This window comes from Harpia harpyja, chromosome 11, assembly GCF_026419915.1.
Source record: "Harpia harpyja isolate bHarHar1 chromosome 11, bHarHar1 primary haplotype, whole genome shotgun sequence".
Classification (NCBI taxonomy): domain Eukaryota; kingdom Metazoa; phylum Chordata; class Aves; order Accipitriformes; family Accipitridae; genus Harpia; species Harpia harpyja.
This window is the reverse complement of record NC_068950.1, coordinates 5,992,091-6,011,292: the sequence shown is the minus strand read 5'-3', so window position 1 is coordinate 6,011,292 and position 19,202 is coordinate 5,992,091. Positions and strand designations below refer to the sequence as shown.

The 19,202-nt window shown below is 56.7% G+C and overlaps 5 protein-coding genes across 10 annotated transcripts; 3 read left to right on the top strand and 2 right to left on the bottom strand.

Annotated features, from left to right (window-relative positions):
* Window positions 1-1,007: 1,007 nt before the first annotated feature.
* RPS28 (ribosomal protein S28) lies at window positions 1,008-1,659 on the bottom strand. Its single transcript, XM_052801172.1, has 4 exons — window positions 1,552-1,659; window positions 1,428-1,475; window positions 1,213-1,339; window positions 1,008-1,127 (listed from the first exon to the last, which is right to left on the bottom strand). Exons 1-3 carry the CDS (start codon window positions 1,588-1,590, stop codon window positions 1,217-1,219), a joined length of 210 nt encoding a protein of 69 aa, XP_052657132.1. The 5' UTR covers window positions 1,591-1,659; the 3' UTR covers window positions 1,008-1,127; window positions 1,213-1,216.
* A 30-nt stretch (window positions 1,660-1,689) lies between these two features.
* On the top strand, window positions 1,690-2,759 carry NDUFA7 (NADH:ubiquinone oxidoreductase subunit A7). 2 transcript variants are annotated; one of them, XM_052801169.1, is made up of 5 exons: window positions 1,691-1,769; window positions 1,937-1,986; window positions 2,070-2,219; window positions 2,294-2,334; window positions 2,513-2,657. In XM_052801169.1, exons 1-4 carry the CDS (start codon window positions 1,719-1,721, stop codon window positions 2,313-2,315), a joined length of 273 nt encoding a protein of 90 aa, XP_052657129.1. In that variant the 5' UTR covers window positions 1,691-1,718; the 3' UTR covers window positions 2,316-2,334; window positions 2,513-2,657. The 2 variants fall into 2 exon arrangements, with proteins under 2 accessions (XP_052657128.1, XP_052657129.1); XM_052801168.1 differs by lacking the exon at window positions 2,294-2,334 and having other exon boundaries at window positions 1,690-1,769; window positions 2,513-2,759.
* A 739-nt stretch (window positions 2,760-3,498) lies between these two features.
* CD320 (CD320 molecule) lies at window positions 3,499-8,103 on the top strand. Of its 3 annotated transcripts, none has more exons than XM_052801166.1 (5): window positions 3,519-3,705; window positions 3,979-4,188; window positions 5,188-5,265; window positions 5,618-5,766; window positions 7,630-8,103. In XM_052801166.1, the coding sequence occupies exons 1-4, from the start codon at window positions 3,624-3,626 to the stop codon at window positions 5,761-5,763; spliced, it is 516 nt and encodes a 171-aa protein (XP_052657126.1). In that variant the 5' UTR covers window positions 3,519-3,623; the 3' UTR covers window positions 5,764-5,766; window positions 7,630-8,103. The 3 variants fall into 3 exon arrangements, with proteins under 3 accessions (XP_052657127.1, XP_052657126.1, XP_052657125.1); XM_052801165.1 differs by having other exon boundaries at window positions 6,209-8,103; XM_052801167.1 differs by lacking the exon at window positions 7,630-8,103 and having other exon boundaries at window positions 3,499-3,705; window positions 5,506-5,719.
* Window positions 8,104-9,649: 1,546 nt separating this feature from the next.
* On the top strand, window positions 9,650-13,679 carry LOC128147918 (potassium voltage-gated channel subfamily V member 2-like). 3 transcript variants are annotated; one of them, XM_052801163.1, is made up of 2 exons: window positions 9,650-11,243; window positions 12,643-12,916. In XM_052801163.1, the coding sequence occupies exons 1-2, from the start codon at window positions 9,988-9,990 to the stop codon at window positions 12,794-12,796; spliced, it is 1,410 nt and encodes a 469-aa protein (XP_052657123.1). In that variant the 5' UTR covers window positions 9,650-9,987; the 3' UTR covers window positions 12,797-12,916. The 3 variants fall into 3 exon arrangements, with proteins under 3 accessions (XP_052657123.1, XP_052657122.1, XP_052657121.1); XM_052801162.1 differs by having other exon boundaries at window positions 9,673-11,243; window positions 12,648-13,679; XM_052801161.1 differs by having other exon boundaries at window positions 9,710-11,238; window positions 12,643-13,679.
* A 1,232-nt stretch (window positions 13,680-14,911) lies between these two features.
* LOC128148292 (bone morphogenetic protein 2-B-like) lies at window positions 14,912-17,927 on the bottom strand. Its single transcript, XM_052801975.1, has 5 exons — window positions 17,612-17,927; window positions 17,375-17,511; window positions 16,828-16,950; window positions 16,162-16,360; window positions 14,912-15,767 (listed from the first exon to the last, which is right to left on the bottom strand). The coding sequence occupies exons 1-5, from the start codon at window positions 17,925-17,927 to the stop codon at window positions 15,361-15,363; spliced, it is 1,182 nt and encodes a 393-aa protein (XP_052657935.1). The 3' UTR covers window positions 14,912-15,360.
* Between the last annotated feature and the right edge of the window lie 1,275 nt (window positions 17,928-19,202).

The following is a 19,202-nucleotide window of genomic DNA, read 5'->3' as shown; positions in this document are numbered from 1 at the left end:
ACAGCACAACCATATTTTGACAAGGGCTTTCTCCAGAGCACAAAATCCACCTCAGGCTGCCCAGGAGCCGACCAGGGCACAACTAACACCTGCGGGAGGGAAAAAAAACCCACAAACACTCTTTCAACACGAGCCCTGGCAGCAATTCTCATTGTCTGCCTAAGTTCAGTGGTTTGAACATCTATTCCAGAAGTGCTCTCCTCAGCTTTAGGATACTCAAACCCTTTATCCCATCTGCCACTTAAGTGTCTTAAGCAAGTTCAGGACATTGAAGGATGAAGAACACTCCCATCAGAGACCACAGGATCAGGAGCTGCAGACCTGACTTGGTTCAAACACAGCACAAAGCAGTATCACTCTATTACCAGCTGGAAAATACCAGTACTTAAAAACCAGCCCTTGAACTGTGACAGTTTTCAGGCTCATTCCTAATCCTTTCACCCTTAGTTTTACTTTATGTAACTGCCTAAAACAGTAAATCTTTCTAGCTGATTGTGGGGTGGCAGGGAAAGCCGAGGAAGAAAATAAGTGAGACTGATTTACTAACTCCTTTCAGGGGAGAGAGACATGAGCACTCGCTCTCGTGGGCGACTGCCAGGAAAGACAGCAGCATTTATAGAATAGCTTACTGAAGACAGAAAGACAGAAGCAGCACGCTATTGCTTTGCAACATGGTACAAAGCTTGACTTTCAACTTGCCATTAAATTCCACAGAAGTCCAGTAAGTTTAGCAGTGCCACTTCACTGGTTACCTACAGAAAAACGCTTACCAGAAAGGTCAGGATTAAGCCTACTGTAATCAAAACAGGGAGTTATTTTTGTTGTGACAGCTTAATAAAAACGCGGGAACACAGTAGTAGTATGATGAAGGTGTTACGTGTAACCCCAGCAAGAAGCAGCATGTGCTTCTGTCCCTCAGCTGAGCCCAACGACAAAGGGCAGAGGCGTAAGCTCTGTGACAAACCGCGGCACTCGCGCGTTCAAGAAGTGAGACCCGGGCAAGGGACCACTGGACAAACCCTTTATTGCAGTAACGCCACCTCCACGCTCCTCTCCAGCCGCGGCCGGCGCCTGGCCCAGCAGATACCGACCAACCGCTCCGAGGAAAGGCCGGCAGGCTTCATCGTCTGCAAAAGAACAGCGCAGGCCACGCCGGTTTAGAGGCGGCCGAGGCTCCGCTCCCCGCTCCCCGGGCGGCCCCCGGGGCCTCACCGGCTCAGCGCAGCCGCCGGGCCTCACGCTCCGACTCCAGCAGGGTGAGGACGTCGCCTTCGCGCACCGGTCCCTTCACGTTGCGGATGATGGAGCGGCTCGTGTCGTCCATGAACTCCACACGCACCTGCGGGACGGGACGGGGCGGGACGGCGTCAGCCCGGCCCGGCGGCACCGCTCCCCCGCTCAGGCCCGGCCGAGCCCGGCCCACCCACCTGCGTGCACTGTCCCTGGGAGCCGGTCCGGCCCAGCACCTTGGTCACCTGCGGGGACAGAGCAGAGGGTGAGCGCACGGTCCCGGTCCCGGTGTCGTGTCCCCCCCCGGCCCCGCGCCCCCACCCTGGCCAGCTTGATGGGCTGCACGCGGCTCGTGTCCATGGCGGCTCCGCGGCACAGGAAGGGGTGAGGCCCCGCCCCGCGCCGCTTTATAGAGCGCCAAGTCTCGCGAGACTCCCCCGCGCGCTCCCGCCACCCCCCGCGCCTCCCTGTCCTTCACAGCGGCCAAGATGGCGACGGCCACTCGCCTCATCCAGCGCGTCCGTAATTTCTTAGCGGGGGTAAGGGCGGTCCCGGCTCCCAGCGCCGCCGGGAGTACCGGGCGCTGCGCACCCCCGCGGGCCGCTGCCCTGCGCCGGCGGCTCGGCCGAGCCGCCGGCGCAGGGCAGCGGCCCGCAGGGTGGTCAGCGCCCGGCTCCGTGTGAGACGCTGTCGCCTCGCCTTGCAGCGGGACCTCCAGGCCAAGCTGTCGCTGCGCTACACGGAGATCTCCAAGAGGTGCCGGCGGGGCTGGGCTGCGGGCTTCGGCTGAGGCTCGCCGGCCGCTCCTGACCTTCGGGAACCGTTCGTTCTCTCTGTAGAAGCCAGCCGCCGCCTCGGCTCCCGGTGGGTCCCAGTCACAGGTTCGCCAATAACTATTACTGCAGCCGGGACGGGCGCCGAGAGTCTTTCCCGCCTATCGTGGTCGTGGCAGCGCAGAAAACCCTCGCTGCGGGGGCTCAAGCTGGCAGGTAGGTCTGACCTGGTCAGCGCTGCGGCTGCTGTGGGAGCTGAGCGGGTTTAAGCCTTGTTTGATTTACACCAGAAACACAGAACTCTTCCAGTAAGCGGTGTGGGATTTCCCAGGTTGGTAGAAGAATGCTGAACTAATTGTTTGTGTCTGTCTTCTCTTCAGTAAGTGAGGTGGCTGGAAGTTGACTCAACAGATCCCTCTAGTGCTAATACAACCTGTACTCCTGATTAAATCTTGAGTCTGATTTTCATAGCATTGCTAAAGCCTCTTCTCTTCCTTCCTCAACCCCAGTTCAGGCTCTGCAGTGACAACAGCTGAGAAAAAGCCAGTGACACCAGGACCAGCGCTTAAGAAGTGGGAAATTTCAAAAGACCAGCCCTATTTGTGAGAAATAAGTATGACAAGGCTGGATGTGCAGGTCACAGTGCGTTACAAAGCAGCACTCTAGTGTCTGTGGTGGATTTTGCTACAGTGATGCTGTGGGGAACTTGTCCTAGTGCTGCTGATGCATGACTAATAAACGTATTTAAAGCTCTGATTATCCCCCCCCCATCTTGTCTGTTCTATTTGAATTATCCAAATTACTACTTTTGAATATTGTTTTGGGTGTAAGGTTTTCTTGAGGGAATAGCAGCATAGTATGTGCCTTTGAGCTCAGGCTGAGCGGATTTGTAAGCTGCAGCTGAGATACCACCACTTAAGGACACACCCTAGCCAAAAAGGACCCGATGCTCTGACTCTGTGGTGAGGGAGACGAGTTCAGTGGCCTGTGGCACTCTCGCAGCCCCGCTGCAGCTACAACCTTTCTGGGTGCTGAGCACCGTAGTTCGGTCCCTCCCCAGCGACAGCGGGTCACCTGGGCTCAGGCCGTGCTTGCAGTGAGCTATGCTCATTATTTCTCAGCGGCCGGCGGGAGGGTACGCCTGTTTCCGAAGGACGCCGGGGCAGTGCCGACGGAGTCAGGCCGAGCCTTTGCGCAGCCGGCGGCCTGCCAGCAGCCGTTCTACCCCGCTGCCTCAAGGGGAAAGCGTCAAACTCACGGAGAGAAGCAGGGGCGGTGGGAGGCGCAGCTCGGCTCTGCGGCGGCCGAGGCCGAAGCGAGCTGGCGGGGAACGGGGCAGGCCGGCTCAGCCTCGAGCAGGGCCGCAGCCCCCCCGGGCGAGCGCCGGTTCCCGCCGGGTCCAGGCCGCCGCCCTGCCCCGCCCCCCTGCCCCGCCCCCAGCCGGTGGAGGGTCCCGGGGGAGGGCGGGGCCTCCTCAAGGGCACGCGCCTGCGCCCCGCCCTCCCGGCCACCCTCATTGGTGGCGGGCATGCCCGCGCGCGTGCGCTCTACTAGCGCGCGGCCGGCTTTATAGGAGCGCGGCGGCGCCGGCGCCGGGTCTTACCGGTGGGGGCCCGCGGTATGGCGGTGCTGCCGGTACTGCCGGTGTTGCTGGTGCTGCCGGTGCTGCCGCTGCCGGTGCCGCCGCTCCCGTCAGAGAACGGTGAGTGGGGGGCGGGGCCGGGCGCGCGCGCGCCCTCGGCCTCACCGTATCTCGATTGTACCTATTGGCTCCCCGCGCACGCCCTTCGCTCTCATTGGCTGCTGCCCTCGTACGCCCTGCGCGCGGGCTCACCTCAGCGAGGGGCTTGGGGAGCGAGGGGCTTGGGGAGCGAGGGGCTTGGGGGGGCGGGTCCCGGTGGGCGGGGCCGGGCGCGGTCGGGCGGAGATCCCCCGGCTCCCCCGCGGCTCCTCACCCGCTGTCCGCTCCCCGCAGCATCCCTGTCCGGCTGCCCCCCGGGCCTGTTCCAGTGCAAGCCCGGCGACGTCTGCTTCCGCCTGGAGTGGCTCTGCGATGGGCACCCCGACTGCGAGGACGAGGGGGACGAGCAGGACTGCGGGACGGACACCCCGGCGGAGCCGAGCCCTGACGGCTTTCGGGTGACCCCGCCGCGGAGCTCGGCGGTGCTGCCCACCGGCAGCGCAGGTCGGGGGCCGCGGCCCTTTCGGTCGGCCGAGGGGGGCGGTGGGCTGAGCCCCGGCTGGCGGCGGCCGTGCTCGGGGGTGGTAACCCCGGCTGAAGCCTTTCTTTCACCTCTGTCGTGCCTAGCCTCTCCGAGACAGTTGCGTTCCTCGCAACTTGCTTTGGGCAGAGGAAGCACTGCAGGGTTAGTCCCACCTTAAGCTTCCTCCTGTGGAGACGGCTTTTAAACATCTCGGGGCTCCCTCGGGAAGTGCCTTTGAAGTACCTTCTTCCAGAACGTGCAATTCTGGCTGCTGCCTTCCAAGAAGCCAGTGACACTGGAGTCCCTGTCCACCCTTCTGAGCTCCTCTGATCTCTGGGGAATGGGCAAGTTGAAGGGAAAAGGATGGAGGAAGCACTTCAGGGCCGTGCGGGCAGGATCGGAGCAGCAGACACTGGTTTCTGTCAAGCTGAAGGGTGCGTCTGCATCCCTGGGACTGTTTGTGTCTGCTGCTCTGCTCCGAGATGCTCTGGAGCTTCCTTTGTCACAGACCTGTTGGCTGAGGTGCCTGAAAGTGCTGTTCCACCTTCCCTTACCCCAGGTGTCTCTGTGGTGTTTGGGAGCTGAAGCACTGTGGATGTGGAGGGGAAGTAGATTACTGCAGGCGTGAGAGACTGTATTTGGATTTGATGCCTGCACCAACTCAGTTGGCAGGTAGCGAGTTGAGCTGTGTTTTGGTTGTACCTGGGGCTCCCCAGTGCCACGAGGAGAGGTTAGAATGCTGCAGCTACAGCTGGGAGACTTCCCAGCTTTTCCTGTTATGCATTTCCAGTAGGACTTTTTTTCCTCTGATGTGGGCTAGTCACAGTAACGGCAGATAAGGTTTTGCTTGAATTGAAAAAGGCCTGTTGGCACGCTTGAGGTGAACTGGGAACCCAGCCAGGTTTGGATCGGAGACTGCTTTGAATGCTGACCACAAGGTGAGTTGGAAGCCTGATGGACTTCCTGCTCTTTCCTTGCAGAGGCTTCAGTTACGCCTATGCCTGGGGGCTCTGTGCCATCGAGGAATCAAGGCCGCAGGTGGATCTTGATTATTGCAGGTATGTGAGATTCAGAGTGCTGCACATGGTCTTGGTCCTGGCTTGGGCTATAAATTGAGTATCCAGATGGAGTTAATTGCAGACCTGTATCAGCAACTGCTTTCATTGGGCTGGGAGGGCTAGGGGAGGCCTTACACCACAGCTTAATCATTCCTCTGACTTGGACACACTATGTCCTTGGAAAGGCCATTCCATGCAATCTGGCACTAACTCACTTCCTCTCTGTCCCTTATCCTTGAGGGAAGCTGCTGGTCTCTAGCTCTTGGCTAATGCTGTTGAGCAGCACAGCCCAGTACTGATGTCCAGACCAGGTGCTGTGAGTGGTCCTCTGCTTGTGCACTCTCCTCTCTAGTGCTCCTGAGCATCTTGGTAGCTGTGGGTTCTATTCCTGTGTGGAGCCTGTCCAAAGCAAAAAGCAGATCTGACATCTTCAGTCTTGAAAAAGCATCCAGGGAACAGCTGATGCCTGACAAGAGCCAGACAGGCTCATTTCCCTGAATGGTAAGTTTCTTGCACCCCGTGCACCCTGTATGCATGAGGGAGAAATGCCTTCTTGCCCGGTGTTTCTAGCCTCTAGAGCTTTCCCCTCTGGGAGCAGCTTTTCCCAGCTGTTCCTGCTGCTGGTCAGCCACATGCTTGGGGTTTCAGTCTGCTCTGAAGCAACAGAACTCTCCCCTTACCTTCCTTCCTCGCAATCAGGCATGAAGGCTCTTACTTGACTGCAGGGACAGGTGCACAGCCTAATCTGAGAAGATGCTGGCTTCTTTTGATAGTGATGTGCTGGCCACTGTCCTTCCTGTGCTGCCAAGGACACTGAGCACTCATGCTAAGATACTAACCTGGTGTGGGTTGTTTTCCTCCACTTTGCACAAACTGAAGTCAGACCAGGTTTTTGCTCAAAGGACTGTCAATAACCAGGTGTTTTTCTGTTCTTGTAACAGAGGTCTTTACCATGAGGTGAGAAGGTGGGACTAGCCTGGTCTCCCTACTGCTCACCACAGAGGCTGACTGAATTGGACATAAGCTCTCAAATCTGGGTTATTACACTGGAATAACAAGAGGATGCTCCCCTTGGAAATGGGTCTTAGATTTTGGGACTACTTTGGCTCTGGAAATAGCACAGGACCTACCCTGGCGCTGTGAAATCACCCGTCACAAAGGTGGTAGAAATTTCTTCATTGTTCTTGCCTCCAGGCGTTGTTAATGCTAATTCTCACCAGTGTGGCCTTGGGCCCAAAGATTTTATTCTCCATGAAATGACAGATGCTAGGTGCTATTCAACTGTTTCCTTCCACTTCCAGCCAAGAGACTTTTTTCACTTGCCCCATTCTTCCCCGTGGATTTTGTCAGGGAATAGGGGCTTTCTCATCTGTTTCAGTAGGAGCTCACTAACTCCGCACAGATCAGATGTATACTCCATGTTTGCGCCAGTGTTTTGATGCTGCCCAGTCTGACGTACAGGAAGCTTTTACTGACAGGTCAACCACAGGGGTGAAAGTTAAAAAGCTTCCTGTCTGCTCTGGCTTTGCTGCGCTGCTACCTGGAGTCAGCGTGGGGCAAGCAGCTTCTCAGCACACTCCCTTCCAGCAAGGATCTCCGCCCTTTGCAGAACTGCACTTTCCACCCCAGTGCTGAATCCTGGATGTTGCTTCTCTTAAAACTGTTAATGGTGTCTTCCTTAAAACTGTTTTGACATGAGTGGTGTCCCTCAAGGGTCTGTACTGGGACCAATGCTATTTAATATCTTCATCAGTGGCATGTATAGTGGGATTGAGTGGACCCTCAGCAAGTCTGCAGATGACACCAACCTGAGTGGTGCAGTTGACTCATTTGGGGGAGGGGATGCCATCCAGAGGGACCTTCAGGCTGGAGGAGTGGGCCCGTGTGAACCCCATGAAGTTCAACAAGGCCAAGTGCAAGGTCCTGCACCTGGGTCAGGGCAATCCCTGGAGAAGAGAAGGCTCCAGTGAGACTTTATTGTGTCTTTTCAATATACAAAGGAAGCTTGTAAGAAAGATGGAGAGAGGCTTTCTACCAAGGCCTGTAGTGACAGGACAAGGGGCGACAGTTATAAACTGAAAGAGGGTAGATTTAGATTGGACATAGGGAAGAAATGTTTTACGATGAGGGTGGTGAAACACTGGAACAGGTTGCCCAGAGAAGTTTTGGGTGCTCCATCATTGGAAGTGTTCAAGGTCAGGTTGGACGGGGCTGTGAGCAACCTGATCTAGCAAAGATGTCTCTGCCCATGGCAAGGGGATTGGAAATAGATGATCTTTAAAGGTCCCTTCCAACCCAAACAATTCTGTGTTTCTACTGAGGTTTTGAGTGTTTGGCTTTTTTTTTTTTTTTTTTTTCTCCCAGCTTGAAATAACTCATGTCTTGGATCAAACACTGTCTGTGCATTGTGACGTGTGTAGCTTTTTCCGAACAGCTGAGTGCTGTACACTTTTCAGAAGAACTGGCAGCCCAGGGAGGAAATCACTGACCAGTGCCTCTAGTTCAGTGTTGACCACATACTCCTTGCACAAGTGTTCACTAAGTGCAAAGAAGATAGAAAGCTGCTGCCTAGGCTGCTGATCTCTGTGCCTTAAAGGTGAGAACTTGGCTTGCCAAGCAGACACCGGTCATCAGCCTTAGAGCAGGAGTCTTCCACTCCTGGACAGTGTGTGTGTGCTGCTATACCCCACAGGAGAAACTTCTATATGTGGTATGGAGTACTGAGTTATTCCAAGAAGTTATTTGCAAGGGTGCACACAACGTTGCTTCTGTTTCCACAGGGACAAGTGGAAATAACTGTTGGTGAATGACACAGGGGAATAAAGAACTTGAAACTAATGAGTTCTGGATTTTTAATTTTTCTTGGATTTGTGCATTTGCTTGAATGCTGTAGTCAGGAGGCCAGGAGCTGCATCGCCTTTGGATTGTCACATCCTGGGAAAGAGGACTTGTGGTGGGTGGGCTGGCACGGGCGGATAGGGAAAGCAAGTGCTGCTGTGCCTGCCCAGGACTGAAATGACTCTAGCACACGTCAGCTGTAATAGAAAAAATGAAATACGGGGAGCAGAGTGTGTGAAGACAAGAGAAACAGCTGGCATTGGCACCAGAGGTGCTACTGCAGAATAGATGACAAGTGGAAAGCTTAGCCAAGAGCAAGGTGAAAAACTTAAGACTTCCTGAACTTGTTCCTTCTTCATTAGAGCAAGTGAAAGGAGTGGGGTGCCCAGCAGAGTGGGAAGGTGCTTCAGAAATCCCAGCAGGACAGGGCTGAGCTAGAGCTGATAGAAGTGCTTGTGCTGTCAGGGCCATGTGGCAGAGGTCAGCTGTCACCAGCCTGTCCCAGATCATCCTCTTAGCTCGAGCTGCTGAGCTGAGACATGCTGTTCCTGTCATATGGGGCCAAGTCCCTTGCTCTGTGTGATGGGGAGCAAGGCCAGTGGGTAAACTCAGCAGCTGCAGCCTCTTCCCCCTGCAAGATCATGCAGGTTTTGCTTACTGATCCCTGGGCTGGGTGTTTCAGGGCTGAAAGAAACACATTTTTCTGGGTCTTGTGCCAAAACTTGGGGCCATGTTTGTGACAGCAATTTCCCTTCCTCTGTCTGGTGCCAGAAGCATTTCTGTTGTCCTAATCCCCAGGCTCAGAGACTTCAATTGTAGTGAAGCTTGAGCTGCTTTTCAGCCTAGGAGCAGCTTTGTGTTCCAGGTCTCTATATTTAATTAGATCAGTTCATGGAAATCAATGTGATAATTTACATGGTGAGGTAGGATTGTGTTCCAGCATAAGACATCAAAGGTCGGCCCGTTTAATTTTGGTTCCCCTTTTACTTGCCAATCCAAAGGATTATTTCCTCCTCTTCAGCTCCTATAGTTCAGGGAAACTTTTACTGCATACTTGCATTTCCAGTGTCCCGTTCCATGTTCCTGCCCCTGCTTGTGGGAGTAATGGGGCTGAAGGCCGGTGTGATGAGCAGGTGGCACAGCGCAGCAGTGCAGGAGCAATCTGTCATGTTGGGGATCCGCTTGGGCACTGCATGGAGGGTCAGATGGTTCCTTTACCTATTCCCCTGTAAATCTGTGCTGTGGGGTTTTGAGGCATGAGCTGGGAGGTAACAACCATTTCCCTTCTTTGGGCTATGAGAGCTGATGGAGCAGGGGCAGCTGCATTAGCACTCGTGCTTAAGGAACGACTGGTGCCGAGAGCAGCATCTGTTGTGGGGGTACAAAGCTGGTACAAATCCTGTATATCTGCACTTTTCTGTGCCTGGCAAGGGAGGTCTTTCAGGGTTAAATCAAGGCAAGTTCATGCTCTCTTTTCAACTTGCTATCGTGGGTGCCCTCCTTGGAAACAGGGTAGCGTGTGACAAATGCAAACAGCTAATAAGAACAGAGTAAGGAAAAAGAGGAGTGCAGAGCTGGAAATAGTTCCTTACATAAAGGGCTAGTGCTTCAATCTCATTATTGTCTTAAGGAGCAGACACTTAGCTGCCTCCGACTCCTGCGATGCAAACTGCAATCTGATAAGCAATCAGCTTTGGGAACCTGGCAGGTGCCACATGGCACCATGACATGGCCAGTGCCCCTCAGGCAGCAGCTCACCACTGCTCCTCTGAGCTCACAGCACTTGTCCCAGTCAGCGTATGCCTGGTGGGAGCGCTCCCATGAAGGCAGAGCTGCTGTCCCACAGCCCATAACGGGAATCACTGCTTTGGAGGGTCAGGCACGATGAGGCAGCTGGGGATGAGACGTGCGAGTCTCTCTGCCAGCCTGAAGATAGGGGATCGCCGGGGCTGCTGCCGGACACCGGAGGAAGAGGAAGTCCATATCCCGTTTGCGCAGGACAGCCTGGTAAAGCAATGGAGCTCCATGCAGAATGTGACGGACAGAAATCAGGAGGAAAGCAAGACTCCCATCCAAAGGAACAAGTACTTGCTCAACATTAACGTGGGTGGCAAATTGTTCCAGATATCTTACAAGGTAGCAGCCCGGTATCCCGTCACCAGGCTTGGGAAGCTGGCCATTTATACAGACCCTAGGAAGAAGCTGCAGCTCTGCGATGACTACTCAGTGCAGAAGAATGAGTACTTCTTTGACAGAGATCCTTCAATTTTCCACTACATCTTCCACTTCTATTGCAGTGGGGTCCTGTGGGTAATGGATGAGATGTGCCCCAGTAACTTTGTGGAGGAAATCAAGTACTGGGGAATCCACCTGAAATACTCCCAACGCTGCTGCCGGATCCTGCTGGAGGAAAAGCAAGATGAACTCAGTGAGTACCTGAAAATACAGAAGGAGCTGGAAGCAGAACTGGAGCCCCTGGACTCCACAGAGCAGTTTGAGGGCAAATTTCTGGGACGGTTTCGGAAGATGATCTGGAACCTTATTGAGAACCCGTACTCTTCTGTCGCAGCCAAGATCATTGCTGTCTTGTCGAGCTTCTTTGTGCTTATCTCCATCGTGGGCATGACACTGAGCACAGTGGAAGAGATGAAACACAAGACAGGGAAGATATGGATGGAGCAGCTGGAGATGATCTGTGCCATCTTCTTCACCTCTGAATACCTCATGCGGCTCATATCCTCCTCCAGCTTCAAGAACTTTTTGCGGGCAGCGTTTAATGCTGTAGACCTGGTGGCCATCCTGCCCTTCTACATCCAGATCCTATTTGAAAATCTGGATGAAGGAGACGCGCTTTACCATGAGGAACTGCACAAGGTGGAGAATGTGAGCAAGCTGGGCAAAGTCCTCAAACTCATCAAGCTCATGAGGATCTTCCGCATCCTCAAGCTGGCACGCCACTCCACTGGCCTCCGGGCCTTCGGCTTCACCATGCGCCAGTGCTACCAGCAGGTTTGCTGCCTCTTCCTCTTCATCGCCATGGGGGTCTTCACCTTCTCCGCTCTCATGCACTCAGTGGAACATGATGTCCCAGGCACCAACTTCACCAGTATCCCCGACGCATGGTGGTGGGCAGCGGTAAGGTGTGAGCACCTTCTTCCAGAGAGGGGTGCGGTGGGGCTCTGTGGGTAGGGGCTGCCTTGGTGCTCAAGGGATTCACCACTGCTGCTGGCCAGGAGGCAGAAAAGGGCCCAGTCTTCCCACCAGCTCAGAGAAAAGAAATCAGGGATTTGGGCTAAGCTCAGAGGCTCAAAAGCTGGTGCTAGGGTGGGATGGTAGGGACAGAGGTGGTGGCCTGGGAACCTCCAGGCCTGGGTTAGTGACAAGGGGGACGTAACTCAGCCCGGACTTTATCTGTCATGGGACCCAAGTGTTGGGTGGATGTGATTCAGACCCTGTGAGCATGGGGACCGCCACCTGGGACAGTCTGAGGCTTGTACAGCATTGCAGCCTGGCTGGGCTCGGGAGACGTGAGGGGGTCAGGGTTTGTGGGGCTGAGCCGGGGGACCCAGGGCTCCACACAGGAGCCAAGGAGTTGTGGTCACACCATGCCTCAGCCCGTGTCCTGAGAGAGGACACAGACTGGGGTGTGCTGCACCCAGGGACAGAAGCCCTTTTTTGCTGCCCTGCTTATGCCAGGAGCCGGCAGCTCTGCTGAGCCGAGCACTATAATAAACCTGGGATTACCTCTGAGGAGCAGCTAAAGCACTTGAGAGCCAGGGGTTATGAGGGCATTTTGATTTACGGATTAAATGATCCCACAGGTCACTTCTGCTCTTATAATCCCCCTTGGCTGCCACAGGCTGCCTGGTTCAAATTCATCCCGCCCCGAGGAAGTGCAAAATCACTCAGCAAAATCACCAGATTTTAGTTAAACACCACAGGCTGATCCTATCCCTCGTCAGCATGACTCCATGCAAAGCCCAAATCTCTGCCTCAGCTCTAACCCTGTCCCCACAGTCCTGCTCCCTTGTTATCCAAGCTCGGTTCCTCCTGGTGCGCTCCTGGGCAGTGTCTCTGTTTCCCTTTGAGGGAGGGTTTGGGAAGCGTCGTTCCCATGGGACCAGGCAGCTTACAGCCAGGAAGCACCGGAGCCACCACTCTGTGGGGGCAGGAAGCTCCAGCAGACAGTCTGGCTGCTGGGGAACGTTCAGCTCGGTGATGTCCAGCTGCTTTTGAAGAGATGCACGCAAAGGGGAGGAGGGGGCAGGGAGGCCTGCCTCTGGTCTCTGCTGTTGGGGCCTCATCCAGCCCTTTCCTTGGGCTCTCCAAGCCTGCCGGGTACAGCCCAGGGAGCTGAGCCCTGGCCGTGCAGGCTGCTGGAGCAGGGACAGCTGAGCTGGCTGCAGCCACGGTGCAGTGTCATTCGCAGCTGATACCCAGCTCCCACCCAGGGGCAGAGGGAGGTGGGTCCCAGCACCGGCAGGCAGGATCTGCTGGGCTTGTTGACGTAGGATTTTATCCTTTCCCTTCCTCGCCCAGGTCAGTCTCTCCACTGTGGGCTATGGAGACACTGTACCCGACACGGTGCTCGGCAGGATGGTGGCGTTTGCCTGCATCTCCTTTGGCATCATCCTCAACGGCATGCCCATCTCCATCCTCTACAACAAGTTTTCTGACTACTATGCCAAGCTGAAGGCCCATGAGAACGAGACCAGCCACTCGCTCAAGCTCTCCAGGAGGATCCGCTTGAAGGAGCGAGTCCTGCAGAAGCTGTCGGAGTGCTGCAGAGCTGACCCCCGCTATCACCACTGACCGCCAGCCCTTCACCCTCCGGACACCCTCTCCACCGTGATGCATCCTGCCCTCCAGCCTGGCTGTCCCTCCAGCAGGTCCTGTCCCCTAGGGAGGCTCCACAACTCAGGCAGCGAGCAGCAAGTCACAGCAGCGGCTGGGGGGGGGGTCTGCTGTTGTACAGGTGCCGCTGCCAGCTCAGGCCATTCAGAGGGATGAAATGTGCCCGTGACTGTGTTGTGACCTTCCTCAATATTGCATGCTGGATGCTGCTGTCTCGCAGAGCAGTCAGTGAAGGACCAGCTAAAGAGCATGCTATACAGCCAAGGCAGGACGTCTGTCTGTCATGGTCTGGGGCATGGGGCACCCTGAGGACGCAGGGAGTGAGCGGTGGGATGCATGGGGCTGAGCTCTGTCACCTTCCTGAGGATGGACACCCATGATGAAGTAAAGCCCAGTGTGATACCTGTGGAGGCACTGCTCTGGGTTGAGTGGGGGGACACACAGAGGCTCCCCCCACCAGGCAGTGGCCCGGGACCCCATGACTCCTTCCCAGCCGAGCAGACGTTCAGCCCAGGCTGAGTCCAGCATGGGGATTTGCGTGAAGGTCCACAGAAAAAACTGCAGCCATGCATCCTGCCAACTCACTGTCCTTCCCACTGCCCTGGGGGCACAGTCCTGGCTCGGGATGCTGCTGCAGTGGGAACCACAGGCAGCCTGGGGGTGCAGAGCTGGCAGCTAGCGCATCCCCAGGAACAGGCATTTAATAAACCAGGCCAAAACCATTCATTGTCTTGGATTATTGGCCAGCCACTTTGTGTAATTCATTCAGTAAACTGCTTGTAATTTGGGCCTGAGGAGGGAATGTCTCCCCAGGGCTCACAACCACCTCTCCTGCCCATCGGTGGGAGGTCAGGGCTCTCTTGGGATGCAGGTGAGCCTATCGGCATGTCAGTTTTGGGATGAGGTGCCTGGCCCTGGGTGCATTGGAAGAGGAGCTGGGACATCTGCATGTGCTCAGGACGCACCGTTTGGCTCTGCCCTGTGTTCACATCCCTGGGGCAGTGGGGGACACGCTTGTGGGGCACACGCTTGTGGGGCACAGGGGAAGGATTTGCCCTTTGGCGTGAGACCATATCTAGTCGATGGGCTCCTGAGGAGGGGGGGGGCTCACCCTTCACCTGGGTGGGATGGGGAGAGGGACCCCAGGCTGCAGGGCAGGCAGTGGTGAGGAAGGGCCAACAGCTGCTGGTGCTGCTTTCTGGTGAGTGGTGGGAGGAAACTGGTGCCTGTTGGCCCAGGGTGGGATTTGGTCACTTGCAAGCTGGGCTTGGAGATGAAGAGCTGCTGGAGGGGTCCTGGTGTCAGCCTGGGACCGCAGCTAAGCTGCTGCTATTGGAAACTGTTGGAAAGAGGCTTAGAGGCACTGAGCCCTCTGGCAGAGACAGCCACACTCCCACTGAGTCCTGGATCACAGGGGACAAAGGGGCTGTGCCAGCACGTGCGAGATAGGGACCCCTGCCCTGACCCCCAGCACCTACACCCAGTCCCCGGTACCCACATTGACACCCACCCTCTGTACACCTCCCCAGCACCGACCCAATGCCACGATGCTGGTCAGCTCTGTTTTCCACCCCATTTCTCTTCCACAAGGAACCTTCTCTCTGGGCACGGTGCAGCCTCCTCTGGCCATCTTCACCCAGAGCCGTCCTTCCCCACCACCCACCTGCCCTGGCAGCATTACCTCTGGGCACCGGTACATCTCCCCTCAACCCCAGACCCTGTCACCGCATCCCCCCCTCCACACGCCCCCCCATTGCAGGCTGGCTGATGGATCCTGAGATCATTCAGCTTCCAAGGAACGGGGCTCACCAACCAAACCCCCCCCCCCGACCCTGGAGACTGCACTGCAGCTGAATCTTCATCTCTCTGCTTGCACCAACCCTCCCTATGCCTGCAGGGTGTCTGCTCACCCTCAGCCAGCTCTGTCCCAGGCAGCGGTCCCACAAGCAGCCCCTTGGAAAGCGGCACTTTTAATAGTTCCTCTGAATTCATTTTACAAGTCACAATGCAGAAATGTACAGACATTTACAGGACATTGTACAGGCAGTTTCTGTCATATATTAGTGCTCTTGCTATATACATATAGTACAGCCTGCGGGAAGCCTCTGCACAGGCAAGGAAACCTGCACCCCTGCACAGGGCACCCCAAAATGGAGCTGTTGCCCCGGGGCTGCCGAGTTGCACGGGCTCATTCAGGTCGCTCTAATCAGAGCTCAGCCCTGAGCCTTCCCGGGCACTACCAGGGGTGACTCCACCTGGGTCAGAGCCGGGCACCCCCTTGCTTTGCTCACCCTGGTCTCTTTTAGAGGGCTTTGTGGGACAGAGACCCCCCCAGAGGTATTCTGGAGGCAGTAGGAGCAGCCTACGCTGGGGCGGCATTTCCACCTTCCTTCTCCTCCTGCCTCAGTGGCAGCCGCAGCTCCCAGCCACCATGTCGTCGTACTGCTTGAGGACCACGTTCTCATCATCGTCGAAGTAGAGGAGGTTGATGGAGTAGAGCTTGTCGGGCACGCAGCAGGGGCTGCTGACGCCCTCGCTCAGCTTGAGGGCGTTGATGATGGACTGCACGGTGGCGTGGTTCGTCGGCCGCATGTTCTCGCCCAGCGGGAAGGGGCAGGAGCCCTTGCAGTGGTAGGCGTTGTACCCCCGCGGCGAGATGATCCAGCCGGACCAGCCAATCTCCTCAAAGTCCACGGACAAGGGATGTTTCTGGCAAGGCTGGAGCCGGTCCAGTGAGCGCGTGCTGCGAGGCCCGGTCAGCCTGGGCACCGACATCTTGGCGGGGACAATGGGAGCCTGAGGCTGTATATCTGCCAGAAAGAAGCACCTGATGCCATTAGCCATCGCACAAGCCTGGGAGGAGGGAGAACATGCTGCAGCCCCCCCCCAGCCACCCATCCCCACAGGTTTTTTCTGCAGCCATCTGGTACAGCGAGCCCTTCGGTCATAGCCTGTCACCAGCCCAGGCAGAGCCACCAGGAGGTGACAACTCACAGCCCCATGGCCGCACTCATCAGGGCAAGCAAAATCCAGATTTATGTCTGCAAGCCTGCACAGACTAAACCAGAAAGGAGACAGCCTCTCCCTCTGGCCAGAGAAGGAGCTTTGGATTTGAAGGAGCCCACGTGCAGGGAGCACCCCAGTGCCCCATGGGCGAGGGGATGGCGGCACCAAGGGAGCCGTGCCAGGGCGTGTGGGACCCACCTGAGAAGCCAGCCATGGGCAGGGAAGCTCCCCGGCGCCCGTCGTCCGTGAACAGGACCAGCATGGGCTTCTTGCTCTCGTGGTGGTCCCTGCTGGATGCGAACTGCAGCGGTGGGGGGTCGAGCGGGCTCCCGCCCAGGCCCTGGACCGTCACCAGCAAACCCTGATTGCTGCTTTCGTCTTCCATCCAGTCACGAACCTGGGGAACCAAACCGGTGTCACCATGGCACCGTGGGCCAGGACAAGCACTATGCTGGTGTCCCTATGGCAGGTGCCAGGCCAGCAGACCCAGCGCTCTGTCAGCAGTGGGGTGCTGTGAACCCGGACCCCCTCGTGGCCACACTCCGTCTCCCAGCCACGGGAAGGGGCTGTGCTGCTCCAGGGCTACAGCACAGCGGACGTCACGGCAGGAGCCAGCACCAGCCTTACCTGCAGAACAGTGGGACCAGTCTGGGGCAGGATGGAGCAGCCCCCTGGGGCTCTTGGCAGGGCTCTCACCCCCCCTCCCAGAGGCTCTATCCCCCCCACATTGCTGCAAAGACTATGGATAGGAAATTGCATTGGAGCCCGAGAGGCTGCTGGGGGTGAAACGGGTTAAAAAACCTCCCGCATGCAAACCCCCAGGGTTCTCTCTGTGGCACCCAAACCAAGGGAAAAGCAACTCACAGCCTGCGTGATGGCAAAGACCTCCCAGCCCGAGCCCTGGAGTGAGACGAGCCTGGCTGCCAGCAGCTTCTTCCCTCCGGGGGCGTCCGGCTCGTTCTTTGCCAGCACTTGGTAGACGCTGACCTGGGAAAGGCAGCAAAGGGCAGTTACCACCAGCATGTCCCCTTTTCCTGAGGGGAAAGACACTGGACATAGGTAATGGGGAAAAAAAAAGGTGGGAGATGGGGGAGTTGTCAGCTTGGATTTGTCACAACCCACAGGTGCCTTGGCTGGTGCATGCACAAACCAGAATGATATTTAAGAATCCCCCCTGGTTAAATCATCGTGATTCTCTGTGCAATGCAGCGACATTTAGTCGTATGAATTTCACAGACCCAGGCCGTGTGCCCGCTGCAGGCGAGTGACCGCAGTGTGCCAGTGGCATCCCCGGGCACAGGTTGGGGCACATCCCCATTCCTATACCCGTCCCCACCCCCATGCCCATCCTGTCCCCATCCCCGTCCCCATCCCCATCCTCACCCCATCCCCATCCCATCCCCCTCCTCACCTGGCAGAAGTGGTGCTTTTTAGGCCCGTCGGTGGCCCTTGGCCAGAGGCGGAAGAGATGCAGCTCTGCCATCAGGATCTTCTCGTACTTGGCCACGCTGGAGAGGACGAAGAGGAACCGCATCTTCTCACTGTGAGCTGGAGGGAAGGACGGGTTGAGAAGCGGAGCCAAACCAGGGGCAGCACCTCTGCCAGCTGCGCTTGGCCCCTTCCCACCACCCTGTCCCCCCGCCCTTACTTTTTTCCAAGAAGCTGCGGACAGTGTTGCCCTCCAGGATGTCAGGGTTCTTGGTGACACCGTCCGCATTGGCGACAGTGTTGAATAGATCCACCATGTACTGGGGCGGCTGCTTGAAGTGGGCCGGGGGGGGCGGAGGGTCTTCCATGCCAAAGACTTCCAGGAGCCTCTTCAGCGCCTCAGCCCGCCGGCTTGCTGCACCGGCCGGACTCTGGCACACCGGCTTGGCCAGGGCCAGCAGCAGCAGGATGGTCCCCAGCATGGCTCTGCTGTCCCTGCCCCAGCCAGACTCCCCCCTGCCTCCCCAGCGCTGCATTTATAACTCGCTGGAAAGATGGAGTGGAGTCAAGTATGCACAAGAGCAATCAGGAGGGTAAAGAGAGCTAATTGCCATGCTAACAAGGTGTGAAGCTGGGCTCCTGGGTGCCCCGCACCAATTAGCCCCAGTACACAAGCGGGGAGGGGGGAGGACGGCTCACCCCAGCGCTCCCCGGGGCTGGCAGGGGACACGGGGGTCTGGGGCTGCGCAGCCCCTCCGCAAGGCCCTGGCTGGGCTGCATTTGCTCTCTGTAGGAGACTAACTGGTTTTTAATGATGGCACTAATGGGACAAACAGGAGAACCTCTGTGTGGAGGAATGCAGCCCCCCCAACAGCCAAACGGGCTGGAGGAGCAGCCCCTTCCCATCCCTGTCCTGCTGCAGCAGCTCCTGCTGCCCCGCGCCACGGCCACTGCCGGGCAGGCTCGGTGTCACACTGATGTCCCCATCCCACATCCCTACCAAGCGTGCAGGGTGGGGTGCCCGGGGACCCTTCATACAGCAGGGGCAGCCCAGGCCGCACGTCCCCTGATGCTGCAACACCCGCGCAAAGGAGCCCAGCCAGCCAAGAGCACGGTGCAAAGAGGGTTTCCAGCGGAGAACTGGCGGTCCTGGGGTCTGCGGCTTCCATCCACAGCGCTGTCGGGCCCTGGGTTGTGGCAGTAACTCAGCAGCGGGAAGAACGAAACCAAAATTAAGCTGCTTTTTTATTTTTAAAAGTAGCCAATTGACTTTCTGGGGATTAAAAGGCATTTGCTGCCAATTCCTGAAAGCTCAATATTAACGAAATATCATGAGAACCCTACAGACTCCAGATGATGGGATAAAAGCCAGTTCTTCTGTTCTTAGTCCCCAGTCACAGAGAAACCGGGTTGGTGAAGGTGGATGTGTTGACACAGTACATTTGGACTCTTTACATTTGCCATTTGTTTTAATGCCATGTGACTGAACAGAAAAAATTAGCGTTATACAATACCTGCCAGTGCATCAGATAAAAAAAGCAGGATTAGAAAAGCCTGTTAGATCTTATAGGGAACAGGGAAATTCCCTGTGAATGAGGCCCACAGGTATGGGCTGTATGAGAGGCCTGACATGGAGAAGGGAAGGTGCAGGAGCGGAGCTAGCACCGTCCATCTGTCCATCTGCCAGCAGGGACCAAGCGGGCAGGGATCGGCCCCGCAGGCACCCAGCCGAAGCACTTCCAGGCCAAGGTGATAGGAGACAAGCCGAAGGCTACTTGCCCAGTCGGTGTCTATAATTTATTCTAACCCAA

Excerpts from the sequence above, each read along its gene's own strand:
- CD320 (XM_052801166.1), top strand. The coding sequence starts at position 3,624 with ATGGCGGTGCTGCCGGTACTGCCGGTGTTGCTGGTGCTGCCGGTGCTG. Across the intron at positions 4,189-5,187 it reads GCTGCCCACCGGCAGCGCAG|AGGCTTCAGTTACGCCTATG; the intron begins GTCGGGGGCCGC and ends CTTTCCTTGCAG. Across the intron at positions 5,266-5,617 it reads GTGGATCTTGATTATTGCAG|TGCTCCTGAGCATCTTGGTA; the intron begins GTATGTGAGATT and ends TCTCCTCTCTAG.
- NDUFA7 (XM_052801168.1), top strand. The coding sequence starts at position 1,719 with ATGGCGACGGCCACTCGCCTCATCCAGCGCGTCCGTAATTTCTTAGCG. Across the intron at positions 1,770-1,936 it reads TCCGTAATTTCTTAGCGGGG|CGGGACCTCCAGGCCAAGCT; the intron begins GTAAGGGCGGTC and ends CTCGCCTTGCAG. Across the intron at positions 2,220-2,512 it reads GCGGGGGCTCAAGCTGGCAG|TTCAGGCTCTGCAGTGACAA; the intron begins GTAGGTCTGACC and ends CCTCAACCCCAG.
- LOC128148292 (XM_052801975.1), bottom strand. The coding sequence starts at position 17,927 with ATGCAGCGCTGGGGAGGCAGGGGGGAGTCTGGCTGGGGCAGGGACAGC. Across the intron at positions 16,951-17,374 it reads AAAAGCACCACTTCTGCCAG|GTCAGCGTCTACCAAGTGCT; the intron begins GTGAGGAGGGGG and ends TGCCTTTCCCAG. Across the intron at positions 15,768-16,161 it reads GCCCATGGCTGGCTTCTCAG|ATATACAGCCTCAGGCTCCC; the intron begins GTGGGTCCCACA and ends TCTTTCTGGCAG.
- LOC128147918 (XM_052801162.1), top strand. The coding sequence starts at position 9,988 with ATGAGGCAGCTGGGGATGAGACGTGCGAGTCTCTCTGCCAGCCTGAAG. Across the intron at positions 11,244-12,647 it reads TGGTGGTGGGCAGCGGTAAG|TCTCTCCACTGTGGGCTATG; the intron begins GTGTGAGCACCT and ends CGCCCAGGTCAG.
- RPS28 (XM_052801172.1), bottom strand. The coding sequence starts at position 1,590 with ATGGACACGAGCCGCGTGCAGCCCATCAAGCTGGCCAGG. Across the intron at positions 1,476-1,551 it reads AGCCCATCAAGCTGGCCAGG|GTGACCAAGGTGCTGGGCCG; the intron begins GTGGGGGCGCGG and ends CTGTCCCCGCAG. Across the intron at positions 1,340-1,427 it reads CCCAGGGACAGTGCACGCAG|GTGCGTGTGGAGTTCATGGA; the intron begins GTGGGTGGGCCG and ends CCCGTCCCGCAG.